Source organism: Gopherus evgoodei, chromosome 4 (assembly GCF_007399415.2).
Source record: "Gopherus evgoodei ecotype Sinaloan lineage chromosome 4, rGopEvg1_v1.p, whole genome shotgun sequence".
In the NCBI taxonomy this organism is placed as follows: Eukaryota; Metazoa; Chordata; order Testudines; family Testudinidae; genus Gopherus; species Gopherus evgoodei.
The window spans coordinates 15,988,338-16,006,715 of NC_044325.1; the positions used below are offsets into that span (position 1 = coordinate 15,988,338).

General features: G+C 41.8%; 1 protein-coding gene across 1 annotated transcript; it reads left to right on the top strand.

The window, feature by feature from the left end:
* Nucleotides 1-2,516: 2,516 nt before the first annotated feature.
* SNAPC1 (small nuclear RNA activating complex polypeptide 1) lies at nt 2,517-17,888 on the top strand. The gene is made up of 10 exons (XM_030558531.1): nt 2,517-2,794; nt 3,562-3,721; nt 7,545-7,685; nt 8,287-8,391; nt 9,147-9,305; nt 9,779-9,853; nt 11,211-11,273; nt 12,952-13,096; nt 15,291-15,377; nt 17,271-17,888. The coding sequence occupies exons 1-10, from the start codon at nt 2,667-2,669 to the stop codon at nt 17,303-17,305; spliced, it is 1,098 nt and encodes a 365-aa protein (XP_030414391.1). The 5' UTR covers nt 2,517-2,666; the 3' UTR covers nt 17,306-17,888.
* Nucleotides 17,889-18,378: the final 490 nt, after the last annotated feature.

Genomic DNA, 18,378 nt, shown 5'->3' on the forward strand with positions numbered 1-18,378 from the left:
GATGTAACTTATGCTGTTTGTAGCCTTCGAAGAGAAAACAAACCACAACTGTTGGCCTGCTTTGGCAGTCTGCTTGCAGGGGATACCATAGTGTAAGCAGGGAACTGTGCCGCCTGGAAAAAACCATTAGCGGGGAGGGCGACACTGGTCTCTGCCCAAGAGAGGTGACAGCTGAGGAGCCAGGAGCCTAGAGTGAGTGCACTCTTGCTGGAGCATGGAGGGGGCATACAAGTGCAACTGCCCTGAACTGTGACACTCCCCCCACCTCTTCTTTTCTTTCACAATACTCCTCATCCACTGGGGGCTCTCCTTCTGCCTGGACCCCCAAAACCTGGCACTGAGGAGGCATGCTGCTGAGGGAGAGATCAATACCTGGAGCTGGGGACTGTGAGGGACACTCTGATTAGGGCTGCCATAAACCGCTGGCTGAGCCAGAGTGGATATATCATTGTTTACATAAACCCACACTGTGTAGCCCATAGAATTATTTTGCTATTATATTTTACTAATCCAGCCAGCTGTATCAAATAATATGTTTCTTTCTGAATTAATCCATTTCATATATGAGTCTTGTATTTTATCAGTATTAATGCCTATGAAATTAGGATATGTTGAGGCATATGTCAAGTATCAGAGGGTAGCCGTGTTAGTCTGGATCTGTAAAAGCAGCAAAGAATCCTGTGGCACCTTATAGACTAACAGACGTTTTGGAGCATGAGCTTTCATGGGTGAATACCCACTTCCTCAGATGCATCTGAGGAAGTGGGTATTCACCCACGAAAGCTCATGCTCCAAAACGTCTGTTAGTCTATAAGGTGCCACAGGATTCTTTGAGGCATATGATATGTGTTTCCTAATAATTATACAAAGAATAAGTTTTGCTGAAATGCAAGAAGCCTACCAGCTGGTATACAGTAGGATCCGCTAAATAGCTAAAAGTATGATCAGTTAAGAGTAAGTCAGCATAAAAGCTGGCAACCTTTGGCACAGATAGAAGTGGTCCCTGAACTTTAGGGAACCAAAGGGAGGAACTACACACAACACTGAACAGATCTATCTGGCGTCTGCAACCGTTTGGTAACCGCAGGGTATACCACAACCTGGAAGTCACCAAAAGAGCCTAGGTTGACAGTTTTTAGAGTGACAGGGGGAGGGATAGCTCAGTGGTTTGAGCATTGGCCTGGTAAATCCAGTGTGATAAGCTCAATCCTTGAGGGGGGCATTTAGGGATCCAGGGCAAAAATCTATCAAGGACAGTACTTGGTCCTGCTGTGAAGGCAGGGGCTTGGACTCAATGTCCTTTTAAGGTCCCTTCTAGTTCCATGAGACAGGTGTATCTCCATATTTAAAAAATGATTAATACATAGAGAACAAGTGTCATAATCCGCTAACCTATAGGATAAGTGTACCTATAAATTTCTTAGGGTACAGAAATAATATTTGGGTATAGTAGGTTGGGCCTGAATTACATAGCATCAAGATCCTATAAAATACCACATAAGGTTATCTTAGGGAGATTTCTCTTTTCTTTGTTCTCCTATATTCTATAGACTATCTTTTTATCTACCTATCATTCTATCTTCTATCATGCTATCAGCTCAGCTTGTGCAGTACAGTATAATCACTCAACATTCCTAACTCCTGGGAAAGCCAGAACCATGGTGTTATCGGACATGCCAGGAAAGAGGCTGGTCCGTCACTTCCTATAACCAGGTCCTCAAAGAAGGGTGTATGTTAGCTTGGGGGACGTATAATAGGAATGTTACCACCAGTTCTGGAATTCTTTTATTGTTTTGCAGTCAGAAGTTTCATAGCATTTATTATTCTTCTGTTAATCTCAATAAAGCTTTTATCAATTTGGTACTGTCCTCAGTGTGTTTTTGCCAAGAGCCCAGAGAGCCCTCTCCCCATATAGAACTCTCTGAGTTTTCAGACCCTGTAGTCTGAATTGGACAAGAACCTATAAATCTTCTGGTTAGATGTGATCAGTGGCCAGCCTAACATCTAACCCATGAAATTCAGGTCTATAACTGTGCCCCAGCATAGGGTGGGGGCATGGCCTAGCCATTAAAGCAGGGCTCCTGCCTAGGCAGGGCTCTTAGGCCCCATGTGGGCTCTGTGGCAGGTGGTTGAGTGGCACTCCCTCCCTGCCTGGGCACTGGCCAGGTGCCAGTGTATGGGGCTGCCCTTTGTTTTGTTTGTTCATGGGGGGGCTCACTTAGCCCAGCCCCCACATTACTGCCATCACTTAGGTGGGGCAGGCTCCCCTAACTGCCCTCCCCTGACTCAGACCTGGCCCCGCCCCACTGGAAGGGCAGGAGGAACACTCCCCTCCCCCACAAGGCGGCTAGAGAAGCTGAACAACAGTCGGTGAAAGTTGAACATGCGCGCGTGCGCCTTGGTTAAGCTAGGGGCACGGGGAGGAGGCGTGGCTGTGTCGAGGGGGGGTTGATGGGTCAGAGGTGCCGGAAATCGACGCAGGCGCGGCGAAGTGGGGGGGGGCGGGGGAACTGAATAGGCGCATGCGCAGTGGGTCCTGGTTGTGCTGCTGCTTGAGGGAGCGCGGTTTAGCGTTGGGTCTTGTGGCTGGCGCTGTGCGCATGCGCAATGGGTGCTGGTGGTCTTGCTCTGCCTAGGCCTGCCCGGGGGAGCGGCCCGGCGGCGGGATGAGCTGCGTCTCGGGGCTGCAGACGGACTGCGAGGCGCTGCTGAGCAGCTTCCAGGAGACGGATAATGTCCGCTTCGAGGTGTTTGCCGGCCTGTGGCGGGACCGCCGCTTCCACACCATCTTCCAGTGAGATACCCGGCAGCCTCCCCCCTCTGCCCCGTGAGGGGTCCGGCATCGTGCCCGCGCTGCTCGGGCGAGACTGGCACCCCCCCGCACCCCCCCTCGTGAGAGACCCGGCACCCCTTCCCCTCCCCTCCCCCTCGTGAGAGACCCGGCACCCCTCGTGAGAGACCCGGCACCCCTTCCCCTCCCCTCCCCCTCGTGAGAGACCCGGCAGCGTCCCCCCTCTGCCCCGTGAGGGGTCCGGCATCGTGCCCGCGCTGCTCGGGCGAGACTGGCAACCCCCCGCACCCCTCCCCCTCGTGAGAGACCTGGCACCCCTCCCCTTCCCCTCCCCCTCGTGAGAGACCCGGCACCCCTCCCCCTCGTGAGAGACCCGGAACCCCTTCCCCTCCCCTCCCCCTCCCTCTCGGGAGAGACTCGGAACCCCTTCCCCTCGTGAGATACCCAGCAGCCTCCCCCGTCTGCCCCGTGTGGGGTCCGGCATCGTCCTCGCGCTGCTCGAGCGAGACTGGCACCCCCCCGCACCCCTCCCCCTCGTGAGAGACCTGGCACCCCTTCCCCTCCCCTCCCCCTCCCTCTCGTGAGAGACTCGGAATCCCTTCCCCCCTCGCCCCCCGTGAGAGGCCTGGCACCCCTCCTCCGCTTCCCTCCCTTGAAGATTTGTCAGTTATAATCAGACCTTAGTCTAGCATAAGTTTTAAATGTATTAATGGGTTTTAAAAACTGTACTTATAATTATTTGCTTTTTATCTGTTTGTTTGTTTATTTAGTGGCCAAACAAGGCCTTTAGAGAAGAATAAGTTTACGCAGAAGGCGTTGGATCTGGCATGGCGATACTTCTTGCCTCCTTACACTTTCCAGATTCGTGTTGGTGCCCTGTATCTTCTGTATGGATTGTATAGTACACAACTCTGTAAGCCAAAACAAAAGGTAAGGCTTTTTGAGGATTTATTCTCAAAAGAATATTGGACTTTTATGACTGTATTAAGATTTATTGCATGTTTTTCTACCACAACTTGAAGAGACTTTTACTTCTTTTTTATGAATAAAAACATGAGTATTTTGGAAGAAATGGGCCCTCTAAGAAAACTGCCCTTTTTGAACATCATTAAAGTCTTAGAGCCTAAACACTGGCTAAATTAACTGAAGTCCTGGTATTTTTCAGAACTTAAAATATCATTTGCCTGTGCCTATAGGAAACTCTCCTTTGTTTAAAAAATAATAAATTAAAGTTTCTAAGCTTCCAAATGTGAGCTGAGAGTAAACTGATCAGCAGTCTTTCCCTAGTGCTGCAGAGAGCTATTGGTGCTTGCCTTTTCCCCAACACGTAGCAAAGTGAAAACTGACCAAAGTTTCATCAGTTTTCGTTTGTTACTCTTCAGAACCATATATACAGCAGGCAAATTATGACTTTAATTGCAGTTTCTCCTGAAAGGTATAAGCAATATAGATACATGTTCTCAAGCTATTCCTTAGAAAGGGGGACCTAAAAAGAGATGATGTGGGAGGTGTAGAGTAGATGCATCCTTTTTGCACCATCAGGAGCTGAGGGGTAAAGTAGCAGGAGTCATCTTCACAGCCAGGATCCTCTGGGTAGGAGAGGAAAACAAGAGGAAAATGTTTTCTCTCCCTCTCAGGGTAGAGGGAAGACTTTACATCTTTCATACACCTAGCTGGAGTTCCTAAGCAGGTTAAAATAATGGCACTTAGGTAAGAATCCTTACTTTGTTCTCTTTACAGCTTTGAGGAGTGTTTGAATTAACTTCTCACCTTAGGAGATCAGAACACAAGGAAGGAGCTTGGGGGGAGAGGCATCTTTGAGATTAGTCTTTAACTAGTAGGTTTATTCCCTGACATTTAAGTGTTCATAAAATTTCCATTTGCTGTGTTGAAAGGAAGTGTGTATGTGGGCTGAGAGGCAGAGACTATTGAGACAAATTGAAATAGTGTGGAAGTATCAGAGAGATTTTGGAGAAGAAACAAAATGTAAAGGTGGTGTCGGAAATGCAGTGTAAGGAAAGGTATAATTAGACTACTTATGAGTAAAAATATGTGCATGTGTAAGTCTTTGCAAGTTTTGGGCCCAAAGCGGCACTTCACTGGTTGAAATAAATTACTAATGCTGTTACAGTGCATGCTTTAACTTCAGACAAGTCAGGTAATTCAATTGAGATCTGGTGAAAGCTGTAATAACTTTACAGGTATTTAAAACTCAAATGGCTGCCACCATCATATGTTTTAGCAGTGATCCTAAGAAGTTGCGATCAACTGGAGAAAGTGGAAGGTTAACAGAATAGATAGGGAGGGAAAAGTACTTCAGTAAAATATTGTAGTGTTGATAAAACTACACCTTTAGAATGGAATTTAAAAAAACCCATGAACTTGAGTCTGCACACTCATAGCTAAACAGTGTTTCAGCCACCTAAGAATCTTAGCCTTTTGCTCTTTCAGAGAAGTGTTGCTCGCTCCTATTCAGAGAGATGCCAGTCCTCCCTAATTTTCAATAATCCTCCCAGTTTTTACATTTTAATTATGAATTCAGGTCTTAAATCTATGCTTTTGAATCAGTCACTACCACTCAGGTCTGATGAACACAGCAAGTAGTGCTGTGGCTGTGCAGGGTGTTCTTCACTGCCGCTGTGGCATGTGTTCAGATTGTGCAGTGAAAGTCTGGTAGGAGAAAGCTGTGGCAATTTTAAATGGCGTTTGGTGCCTGATTCACAGCCCAAGCCACATGCTGTGTGTTGCTCTCTAATTGTCTCTTCTCAACCCTGCTGCACTGTGTTAATGCACTGTAGGTACTTTTTAGAATGCATCAGCACTGTCCACAGGGCATTTAGAGAGCAATGAGCTGCCTGTGGTGAGGGTGGGGAAACCAGTGCCCCAATACCATTCCAAATTCCTAGATTGCTTCCTGTCAGACTCTTGGTTCAGGCAGTGGGGGAAGAGGAGGAGAGAGGGAACACAATAGAGGAGGAGGATCATCCTGGAATGAGGTCCAGGCCAAGGAATGGTCAAGGTAATTAAGAGCCCTAGGTGGCATAGGAGGTCGCTTTCCTAGGGCCAATCCTCCCCTTTTCCCTATTGGGAAGGTGGGGTGGGCAAGGTCCCACTTGATCATAGAAAGGGAGGAAAGTGAGGAGAGTTCCTGGTTTCCTGGGGAGAGAGGTGAGGAGGAGGAGAGGTTCTGGTTTCACCAGAGGGAGATGTCATGGCTATGCGAAGGCATGGAGCCCTGTACATGTGCGCATGGTCTCTGGCCCCCTGCCTAGGAAAATTTTGGGGGGAAAGCATCCATGATCTTATTTTTTATTTTTTTGCCATGATCCACTTGCCCCAAAGTTCACCAGCTGCCATTGTCAATCAAAATGGCTGATATGGGTGATTAAAAATAGCCAAATACACCAAAAAATTGAAAATGGTTTCAGAAGTTCAAAATAGACTATAAAAATGAATGTAAAGCAATTTAAACTGTCATAAAAGGGTGAAAATTATGCATACTATGAACTTTTTCCCATGGACATATCCATCGCACATAGTGATCTAAAATGCACCTCAAGCGTTCAAGGCACTACCCCATACCTAGGGCCATACCAAATTCACGGCCATGAAAAATGCATCATGGACTGTGAAATCTGGGCTTTGTGTGCCTTTGCCCTATACTATACAGATTTCACGTGGGAGCTCAGTGTTTCTCAGATTGGGAGTCCTGACCCTAAAGGGAGTTGCGGGGGTCACATGGTTATTTTAGGGGGTCATGGTGTGGCCCCCCTTCTGTGCTGTCTTCAGAGTTGGGCAGCATACCGTACCATGCTTCTCTTACTTCTGCGCTGCTGCTGGTGGTGGCTCTGCCTTCAGAGCTGGGCTCCAGCTGCTCAACTGTGAAGGCAGCACTGAAGTAAGAGTAGCAGTACCGCAACCTCCCTTATAATAACCTTAAAATTACAACACTGTGAAATTTTAGATTTAAATACATGTAATCATGAAATTTACAATTTTTAAAATCCTATGACCTTGAAATTGACCAAAATGGACCGTGAACTTGGTAGGCTGCTACTCATACCTCCTGTCTGTATTTGGCTTTGCGCCTTTGATACTTTTCACTGGTCCAAGTAACCTTTCTAATTGCTCCTTAACTTTTTTATATAAACATCCCTAAAAGTCAGAGCAAGGTTGGCATCTTTGTATTTGTTGTCAAAACAGGTGGCTAAACCTAGAATACTAAATACAGCAATTACATGAATGACTTGTTACTATTAGAATCTGTTACTGCATCTTTTTGGTGGTTTTGAGGTCACTTCTGTCATATACACCCTATACAAGCATGTCTCTAGTTCAGGGGTCAGCAACCTTTCAGACGTGGTGTGCCGAGTCTTCATTTATTCACTCTAATTTAAGGTTTCGCCTGCCAGTAATTCATTTTAACGCTTTTAGAAGGTCTCTCTCTATAAGTCTATAATATATAACTAAACTGTTGTTGTATATAAGGTAAATAAGGTTTTAAAAATGTTTAAGAAGCTTCATTTAAAATTTAATTAAAATGCAGAGCCCCCAGACCGGTGGCCAAGACCCGGCAGTGTGAGTGCCACTGAAAATCAGCTCGCATGCTGCCTTCGGCACATGTGCCATAGGTTGCCTACCCCTGCTCTAGTTTGTAGTATGCTATGACTTTATTCCACTGGTCAGCTAAAATCCATAATCACTGTTCAAGGAAATATGTATCAGTAAAATAGATTCCTCTTTTCTATTGCAGATCAGAGTTGCACTCAAGGAATGGCTTGAAATTCAGAGATTTCAACTGGATCTGATAAATGCCCAGCATTATGATGCAGCATACATATTTAGGAAGCTGAGACTAGACAAAGCATTTCACTTTACGGCAATGCCCAGACTAGTGAGTTATGGCACAAAGAACTTACTTTCTTTAGAAAATCCCTGTCTGTCTTCTAATTGTTGTACAATATTTAGTTAACAATAATAAATGGAGAGAGTTGAGCAGCACCAGTGCACTTGGTTTGCAGTTACTTTTTTACAATACCCCAAAGTGCAATAGGTACTTTACATAGATGACTCGCGATAGAGGTTGTTGGATTTAAAATGTAGTTATGATGGATTCAGATTACATCTAATGTTCTGCTTTAAAAAACTAGCAGTTATTTGAAAAAATATTGCTTTGACAGCTTTATGATTTATGATGGCTTTTAATCTGTAGAAATTAACATTCAATTTTTCTAATTTTTTGGTGGTGGCTTGAATTTCTGATAACAGTGAAGGAACATCTTTTTTTAAAAACAAATGTTTCACAAAAGCTATTAAATCACTGCTGTGAGACTAAATGCCTGAAAATAAATCTATACAACTGAACGTCAGGATCACCTTGTTTTCTAGATCCATGCCTTTCAGCATCTTTCATTTTTGACTGTCAAGGTGAGAATTTTCTTAGTTATAAACATTTCTTTTACTGTCTATTTCGAAATATACCCATCTTTATACAGCTGTCCTTCAGAACTAAGAAAAAGATTCGGGAAACTCAACTTAAAGAGGAATTTAAGGAGCTAAGTAACCGAGTAACCAGGCTCATCACTAGTGATGTGTTGGAGGTACAGTAACTTTTATGCTACAAAATAATTATCATTATTGTCAAATATAATTTATCTAATTGTATAATCTGGTCCTCATAAAAGTTCTGTTACAGAAATGAGGGCAGTTATGTGGACCAACAGTTTTACCATCTGTTCTGAAACACTGCATCTATTTTCATGGAAGGACTACGATATTTATATAATACCGAAAGTGTGCAAAGTGCTTCACAGACACGATAAGAAGACTATTCCCTTCCAATCCAAATAGGCAACTCTCAGACAGTGGGTGGTGGAAGTACACTGCAAAAGACAATATTTTAATTTAAATTTTGACATTTGTGTTTGCCCTGATTCAACAACTGACTGCATACAAGTGGAGGTGGTGTTGTCCTCCACTGCCACTGAAATCATTAACAATGAAATGGGGGGAAACTTTAAAATGCCTCAAACAGTTGAGGATGAAATCTCTGCCTGAAAATAATCACTTGGTACCACTGAGGTTTCTTACTAAGTTTCTTTCATAGTGCACAGTCCGTCTTCCTCCGCTTCTCCACTAAGCTGGTGGGACCTTGATACTAGATTTTAATACAGTCTTGTGACTTGCTACTACTGACAGTGATCAGCTAATTTTAACAACCTCCTTTATAAAACACTTGCTAGTTCAATATACTGTAATTTTAAAAAATATGCACAATGTCCATATTTAATCAGGAGTTTATATTCTTTATTTGTTGCTACATCTTTTTTAACGCTTTTAACATTTTTTACTTCAGGAAATGATGAATGTTCATGACCACTATCAGAAAATGAAGTGTTTGATCTCGATTGACAAATCCCAGCCGGACAAGGCTCTGAACTTGATAAAGGATGAATTTGTAATTAATATTAAGAATGCAATTTTGGAATATCAGCAATGGCAACAGAACAAAATGGTAGGCGATAGTCTCTATTGTGCTGTGGCAGTGCAGGTCATCATGAGTACGTAGAATGTATTAAATGTGTGAAGGCCTCTGAATATATTTTTCAAATGATAAAATGAAAGCTTTGTCTTAAAAGATTTGTAATGAGTGAAACACCAGATACATAATGTGTACACATTGCCTCTATGGAAGTTTGAAGGATTAGTGGTGCATGAATGCATAGATCTCTACTTAAAGCAATCTTGTAATGTAAATGTTAAATGTGCTACACACACTTACTTTGAAGTCATGCAAGGGCCATGGTACTAGTAATTAAAAAGATACTAGACTGAGGTAGAAGGGAGAATGTGGTTACTTTCCTAAATTAAATTGATCTTTTAAATTTTTAAATGTTGACAAATAGAAATTGTTATACTTGAAAATGTGCGTGGTAAAGTTGTCTTGTTCAAGTCCTGAATGAGTTTTAAATATCTATACTTTTTCAGAAATCCTCCTCAAAGGCTAAAGATAGTGAAGAAATGACTGACAGAAAGGAAGGAGGGACTTCTCAAGACTCAGAAGTAAGAAAAGTTTACTGTGTAATATCTTAATGTTGTTGGACAACCTAATCTGCAGTCAGAGCATGTCAATCTGTGATCAAGTCAGGAAGCTATGCAGTGGTCAGGTCAAGCCTGGCCAGTACTAACATGAGAGACCTTCAAATTCCAGAGTTCTGGAGGAAGAAGTGTTGGTGTTCTTTAGCAGGTATGTTGTTCTCTGTCAGTGGTGGACACAGGTCACAACTTGAGTGGTCCTGAACACTTTTCATGAAGAATGCCATGGCCATTCTCCACATAAGTAGGGGTTTGATCCTTACTATTCTGGCCAAATACTTTTTTGGTTCTTCTGTAGTTTCAACTGAGTGCTGTATTCAATTTTTAAAATAAACTGTTTCATAATGCTGCTTTTTGTTTAAATAACTGCTGGGTTGAACCCCAGAAAAAGTTACATTTCATAGAAAGGTAACTATTCGCATGTATGATTTTTCTGCACTGTGGAAACCTAGGAAAACCAAAATCACAGTCGCTTTACTCTGGAAATCTGATCGTTTCTTTTACTGAAATAAGGACTCTTTTTTAGCAGCACTTACTTTACACACTTAGCTCTCTACAAATGACACAGTTTGCAAGATATATCTTCTACGACGACTCTCAAGCAGTTGTTTTTTAATTTTAATATTGCCCTTTCACTGAATATTATATCAGGTAATGTGGAAACTGCCTCCTTAGTACACTTTTATATTCCATCAAGTTGCATACTGTAAATATTGAGATTTATTCTCTTCCCCCATGCCCAACTCCACTATGGAGACATAGCGAGTGAGTCTTATAAACAGGTTGTACATTCACAGAAGGGATCGCTGCCTCATTTATCTTCATCCTCTAGTTGTTTTAAGATGTTAGGTTCTTTGAGCAAAGTGAGTCTGTCTTGCATTTTATTTCTGATTTTTGTAATTGATCATAAGGAAGGACAAGATCAATGGACAGCTAAGACATAGCAGCAAAGCTCTGTGGCCCTTGCTCAAATGCTTGAAAAATACTAAGAGTATTTTTGTATGAATGCAAGCAGACCTATAAAGACCATAGTTGGCATGGTTCAGAGGATGGGACAAGGGTATGGGAGAGAGGAGATCTGGGGTCTTGGACTTGTGGTGATCCCTTAGACATGTAGTGGCCCCTTGGGCATGTCTTGCTAGCTGTACTTAGTTTATATATATAAAACAGGGATGATGATTCCCCAATTTAATAAAGCACTTTGAGATGTGGGTGAAAAGCTCTCTGGTTGCAAATAAAAATGAGCTCAGAAGAAAATTAAGTGGATATGCTGGAAACTAACTTTTAGCTGTTTTTTTCTGACCTTTTCCTTGTTTCTTTACAGGGTTCTGAAAGAGCAAATGCACTGGCTAAAATCAAATACAAGTCCTATAATGCAGTTGCCATGGTAAGTAAATAAATAGGTGTATTTGTTAGGGAATTGTTAGTCATTACTTTCCAAAAACACTTGCATGACTTAAATTGTAATATGATCAGAAAAGTGATTTATCAAAATGGCACCATCTGCTTCAAGCCCTGCTTCCATTGGGCATTCAGTCTTACCCACCTTATTGGCAACAAAAACAAGTTTTTACTACTCCAATTAGCTTTGCAGAAGCAATACAGATGTTCAGAGAGTGAGGTGGATTCTAGTCTGGCATGTGACGTAACTATTAGTAAAGTTCCTTATGTCGGGACTTATTGGCCTTCATTTAATATCTGTGCATACCCCTTTTTTCAGTGGAGTTACACAGATAACTGAGAACAGAATTTTGTACACACTTTTTCAGAAAGCTGCCGTGACTTTCCAATCCCAGGGTGAACGACAATGTCTATTATGGCAGTTAAAAACAAAGCAAAAAAACTCCCATACTTTCACCTGTCAAATGAAATGAGGTAAAATTTTCAAAAGTGACTTTAGAATTTAGGCTGCTAAATGCTTTTAATTTTCAAAGTCTTGGGAGTTTTAAAAAGTTAATTGGACTTAAGCTCTGAAGTCACTTTTTGAAAATGGAACCTAGATCTGATTAGTCATTGAACCAATGAACATGAAATCCCCTGATCTCCATTGGGTTGTTTTTTATAGTAGATCCACACTTAAACATTTTTCTCTCCTAAGTTGGGGAATGTGGATGCACAGATTTATATTGTGATTTTAGTAGTGTTTTGAATATGCAGTAGTAAAACTTTGAAAATGTAGTGATGTTGCTTTCCCAAGCAACTAAGAGAAGAATGGAGCCCAAAGCTGGACAGTAAAAACCCTATTTGGTCTTGGTAATCTGTCTTTGTTACACAAGAAATGTTTTTAACATTAGCTACTTATTGCTTAAAAATAACTATAAAAAAATCAAGGCTGATGTAGCACGCGGACATTCTTTGTGTTCTTGAAAATAAGTCTCACAATGTGTTCATTATTTGAATGTCAAATAAGCACTGTTAGTCTGAAATGGTAACACTTTAGGAGGTGGGATTTTCAAAAGTGCCTTAAAGAGTTGAGTGCCCACTCCTTAACTACTATGGACACTTACTGTCATTATTGTCCTGTTTGTTAAACCAGGGGTTCTCAACCTTTTTCCTTCTGAGCCACTCCTCTCCTCCCCCGGCTATAAAAATTCCATGTCTCACCCGTGCCCTAACAACTGTTTTTCAGTAGATTAAGGGCTGGCTTTAGGAGGTAGCAAGCAGAGCAATTGCCTAGGACCCCATACCAAAGGGGGCTCCATGAAGCTAAGTTGTTCAGGCTTTGGCTTCAGCCCAGGAGGAGGGGCTTGGGCTTCAGCCCCCAGCAGCAGGGCTTGAGATTCACCTTTCTGCCTTGCGCCCCAGTGAGTTTAATGCTGGTCCTCCTCTCTATTTTGGTGGACCCCCGAGACCTACTTGCGGCCCCCCAGGAGCTCCCGAACCCTTGGTTGAGAACCGCTGTGTTAAGTAGACTGTGATCACTGGCATGATGGTGGTGACAGAAAGATATCTTAACTGGTCTTACTTCCCTAACAAGATTCAGTTACTTGCTGAGTGTATCACTATTGTGTGTATGTAGTAATTAGATTCCTTTCTGTTGCTTAATGGATTTGTTTGGATTTTAGGCCTCTAAATCAAGAAGACACCGTCAAGTTAAACTAGAATCTTCTGAATCTGGGTCTGATCAGGGAAAAGTGAAAAGTCCCAGGTGTAAAAGAAGCAGAGAGAGGTCACAGTTGACACAGAAGGGAAACTCATTGGAAACCAAAGGTAATTCTTCATTATATCAGTGAGTGGAGATGCTAAGGAACTCTTCTCTCCTCTTTGTCAGGCAAGGCAGTTGGTTATAGTTCTTATCACCTGATTTGTCTGATCTTGCTCAATTGTCTTCTCTCCCTCAGCGGGTGGAAAGAGCTGTGGCTAAGCTAAAGTGAACTCTTATCTCTGCTCTTGGTAATTCTCCCCCCAAACATTTCTTTACTGCCAGTAACTAGGGTAGAATTCTGCTTTTTTTTATCTACACTCACCGGTGAGTTAAATGACAAAGGCAGACTACAAGCTGTTCTTTCTCTTCTTTTGGGCAAGGATTGGCCTTCATGAAAGTAGGAGCAGTTTATGAATGTTGATAGCCTGATTTTTCTGCTTTTGTTTCTATTTTCTGTGGATTTTGGGCTAGGCTACCTGGAGCTATCTTCTGTTTTTGTTCCTGTTGTGTTCTTGAATGCATATCCTCCATTTAAGAATTCAGTATTTATCTGCTTTTTAACCTTATTAATGAAGACACTTAAGAAGGTTAGTTAATAATACAGATGTCTTGAGTACTTCACCAGATGCGTCCCGCTACCATCTGAAATATAGTGCCATTTATTTTTGCCCTCATTAATGGTACTTCAGTCAATTTTCAGTTCAGGTGACACTGTTGGCATCCAATGCATTGTTTTTGAATAGGACTGAAAACATTGCATCAAATGGGTTGTTTTTTTTTAATTCTGTTATATTTACAACTGACCGTTGACTTAATACAGCTTTGAAATTATACTATGCAGATGAAGAATGCTGCTTTCCCTTAATTTTTTAGTAATTTGTTTAACACAGGTCAGTTTGTAACTCTGAGGTTCTGCTGTAGTAGAGATCAAGGAAAGGTCAAGTATGGGAACCAGATAACCCCAGTTCTGCCAACTGCAGGATTCTTACACCTTCCTCTGAAGCATCTAGTACCTGCCACTGTAAAAGACAAGATACTGGACTATCTGATCCAGTCTGGCATTGGCTTATCTTCCTACATTGCAAAAATAATTCAGTAGGTCAGTACATTAATTCACTGAGCACTGTGACAGACCTAAATCAGTGGGGTACAGGAGTCTGGTAGAGGGCAAATATACTGGTCACTGGATGAGTAGTTTTCTGTTCCCTGAGTGACCAGAGCAGGGGCTGCACTAGAGTAATCAGGAACCTGCTAGAACCAATTAAGGCAGACAGGCTGATTAGAACACCTGCAGCCAATCAAGGCAGGCTAATCAGGGCACCCAGATTTAAAAAGGAGCTCACTCCAGTCAGGCAGGGGGGAGCCAGAGGAGAGGAAGTGCATGTGAGGAGCTGGGAGCAAGAGGCACAAGGAGCTGAGAGTGAGAGGGTGTGCTGCTGGAGGACTAAGGAGTACAAGCATTATCAGACACCAGGAGGAAGGTCCTGTGGTGAGGATAAAGAAGGTGTTTGGAGGAGGCCATGGGAAAGTAGCCCAGGGAGTTGTAGCTGTCATGCAGCTGTTACAGGAGGCACAATAGACAGCTGCAGTCCACAGGGCTCTGGGCTGGAACCTGGAGTAGAGGGCGGGCCCGGGTTCCCCCCAAACCTCCCAACTCCTGATCAGACACAGGAGGACTTGACCCAGACTGAGGGAAAGATCACTGAGGTGAGCAAATCTGCCAATAAGCGCAGGACCCACCAAAGTAGAGGAGGAACTTTGTCACAGCATCCTAAGATGTATATCATTTGGATCAGCTCACTTTTATGTAGTCATATTTTCCAAGTATTTTCGTACATTCCTCCAAGTATTCCTCCAGGGTTTCATTAGGTGTCTGACCTTATTTTCTTAAGACAGTGTTGAAAAACTGAAGTATTCCAGCCATTTTATTTATGAATTTCATTCCCGTGCTTTTATTTGGTCTGATGGATCTGTAGCACTTTATCTGCAAAACCTCTTTATTCCCTGTAATCTCTCTGGCTAATGTTAACTAACCCTGCATTCATCTTTTTGGAGTCTTTGTTTAGTATCTTATGTTTATATTACCAGTTATTGCTCAAGAGCCCAATTAAGGTTCTGTGAAGGTGCTAAAAACTCAGTAGCAACTGATGTCTGCTTTTCTAATCAAGAGCAAGTAAGCAATTTGTCTGGATTGTTTGTACCTGAGATGCAGAGACTTTAATAACTGGTGGCAATTTCCCCCTGAATATTTCTTTGTAGATAGGATACAAGCAATAAAGAAGGAAGTTGTTACTCGAAATCGTAGGATGCCTGTAATCACAGAAGAAGAGAATTCCAGTGAAGAAGGTATGACTGCAGTCCTTACAAATTTGAGACATGTTTATTGTAACTAATTACTTTCTAGTGTTTCTTTTTGCGAATATATTTGTGGTTTTCAAAGTAAAGAACGTGTCATTAAGAACACTACCTACTGTATTATAACTATTGCAGTTCTGGTTTTCCAGTCTTGTCACAGCTGGACTATTTCTAAACCTGCAAGTTTATTTCCATAAAATAGCACAAGGCTTTAGCAAGCACCCTGCAAGCACATGAATAATCATTTAAAAGTCTTGTAATGCCATATGCATCTTTTCCCATGTTGTTCCTAATATAGTGCAGCCAGAGAAAAGATTGCCCTCAGTTAAAAGGAGGATATTTATTCTTGGCAAATGGTGTAGGTGAACTTAAAATTCTTATATTTATTAAAAGGGAGAATAAAACCTCTTTCAAGTGTTCTCCCAGTTGCTAAAAAGATCCATGGTGGAAGTGTCTCTGGACTAACTTGCAATGGAGGTCAAACTAGCCCTGGCTAGCCTCTCAGTCAGAGGACATAAAGAGGCAATCCTCCCTCAGCCAAACCAAGGATCAAGAGCCAACCCTATATACATGGAGCAAGGACTTTTTCTGCAATGTTAGAGACTGCATGGCAAGGTTGGGATATGATTCCATTAGTAATGGAAAAGAAGGAAGAAGATTTTGATATCTTTCATCTGTTTGTGTCATTAAGGAGAACATAGCTTTTGCTTAAAAATAAAAGACAACTTTAGAGTAGAGAACTTCCACTGGAGTTGATCCATGGAAACTGCAGCTGCACTTAGGGCATTACTAAAATCTCTATTTTCACTGAGTTGACCAGTGATCAGAAGCTTCCAGGACAGATTTTCCACTGTGCCCATGCAGAGCTCAGTCCTGGTGGAACTGTGGGCTGTCTGGAAATGGTGGGAGCTCCCTGATTCTGTGCCACCCAGTGCAAGTTAGAGCTGCTCCTTCATGCCTGTGGAGGACGGAGTATAGCAGCAGTACTTGCCATCCTACTCCAACATGTCTAGGGTGTGGTGGGTAGGTGTGCCAGGAGTAGAGGAGAAATTGGTTATCTCCAGCCACATTAAGATCACTTTGTACCTTGTACACTGTGCAAAGTGGACTTAACAGACCAGTGAATCTAACTATTAATATGAAAGGCTAAGGTGAAACTGAGGCTAAGTAGGAAAGGTGATGGATAATTTATTGACAGGCTTTAACTAGTGCCACATGTGGGGTAAAGCTCTTGTGGGGTAAGCATTATAGAAACCATATTAAAATAGATTAATAGAGAGGGAGCATGTATGTACTTGCCTTTTTAAAGGGCAAGGAATTTTCATAGAGCTGAGGAGAGACTATTTCGTCTGAAGACCTCATTAAAAATGTAATTGTAGCGAACTTTTAGTGTTTAGTTTATTGACTTCAAATCTAAACTGTAGTAATGCAATTCACTGCAATTCAGGTGAGTTACTAATATCCCCTTTAAATGGTCATGTGGATTAAAAGAGCAGTTTTGTATGTCTAAATCAGGAGGAAATGGAGGACAGCTTTTTTTTTTTTTTTTTGGATAATGCCAGTGGTAAACTGACTTGTTACAGATAAATATGCAATCAATTGAGACATGAAACATTTGGGATCCAGTCTTTTAAGCACTTCATGTGTGAAATTTAGATTGAGGTCATTGGGAGTTCATGTGCAGAGAGCTTGCAAGGTATTTATATATCTGAATAAACTTTAAAGTACAGTAATCTGATCCTGTAGTGCTAGTTGATACTTGAAGGGCTACACTGTCTCTAATATTTTGAATAAAATTGTATGCTGTAGCTTTTATTTGACTTTCTTATTTATAAAATCAGTCATCTGACAGGCTGTTGAACCTCTTGTATCTCTTTTTGTCAGATCTTCCACGCCCTAAGAGGAAAAGAACCCGTTAAGAAAGGATCAAGCTGGAGAATTTCTTATATGAATTAGACTGTTAAATATTCTTTATGGTCAAGTATAAATGTCTAAAACAACTTTGTAAATGATTTGGTTTGGTCATCTCTATGCAGGCATATCAAATGAAGTCACAAAGCAAAAATTACTCCTACTAGAACTCCAGGTTATGTGGAACTGTAAATAGTGACTTCAGTGTATGTTGTGTAATGGTACAACCCAAGTGAAGGTAGAGTGGAATGGAAACTTTTTCTCCCCAAAACTAAATTGTATGTATGTCCTTGTACCTGTATTGGAAACAATGAGGGGTAGAGGGCTGCTTTTTTGTTTTGTCTAGTTTTTGTCATGTGAGTTGACATTTATAATTCATTCTCGTTTAACACACACAACTGTCTCTTAGCAGAATTTACTAAAAGAACACTCTGAGTATGTACACTAAATGGATGATACTTGACTATATGGATGAATATTTTGTACTTGTGGTATCAGTACTCTTACAACCTTGGAACATAACTGTTAATTTTGTGATGTTAGTGACCATTTGAGATTACTAAGTGCAATAAATGATTTTTTTTTACTAAGTTTGTATGCTCCATTTCATTGCGCCAGCATTTATAAACATGTGGCCTGCTTTTCATTCACAATGATATGACGTTTAGGAACTTGAGCCCAGATTCAGTTGTGATAAATCTTTTTACTGGATTCTGTCTCATGTGATAAGTTTAAAAAGCACAGTTGTAACAAATACAAACCTGTGGCATGAAAATCCACTCACTGATGGCACCCAGGCTGTTTTTCCTCACAAAAGCAGGGTGGGTGCCTAATCTCCTTCTTGTTTCTGTGGCTGCACATCTAACTTCTCAGTATTGCCCAATGCAGTGTTGTCTTTCAGAATGCAGGACAGCTCTGGTGCCACAGCTCTTGTCAATTTCACAGTGCTTCTGGGAAACTTGTAAGACTGGCTGTTTTCATTGCTGCTGTTCAGAACTAGAGCTGAGGGAGTAACACACAAGAAATAGCCTGTTTGAACTCAATCATATTTAGCAATAAGAAGATTGAGCAGATCAAGTCC

Bases quoted from the DNA above. Each gene is read 5' to 3' on its own strand.
- SNAPC1 (XM_030558531.1), top strand. From the start codon at position 2,667: ATGAGCTGCGTCTCGGGGCTGCAGACGGACTGCGAGGCGCTGCTGAGC. The intron at 8,392-9,146 runs GTACAGTAACTT...TTTTTACTTCAG, and splicing joins TCACTAGTGATGTGTTGGAG to GAAATGATGAATGTTCATGA. The intron at 13,097-15,290 runs GTAATTCTTCAT...ATTTCTTTGTAG, and splicing joins AAACTCATTGGAAACCAAAG to ATAGGATACAAGCAATAAAG.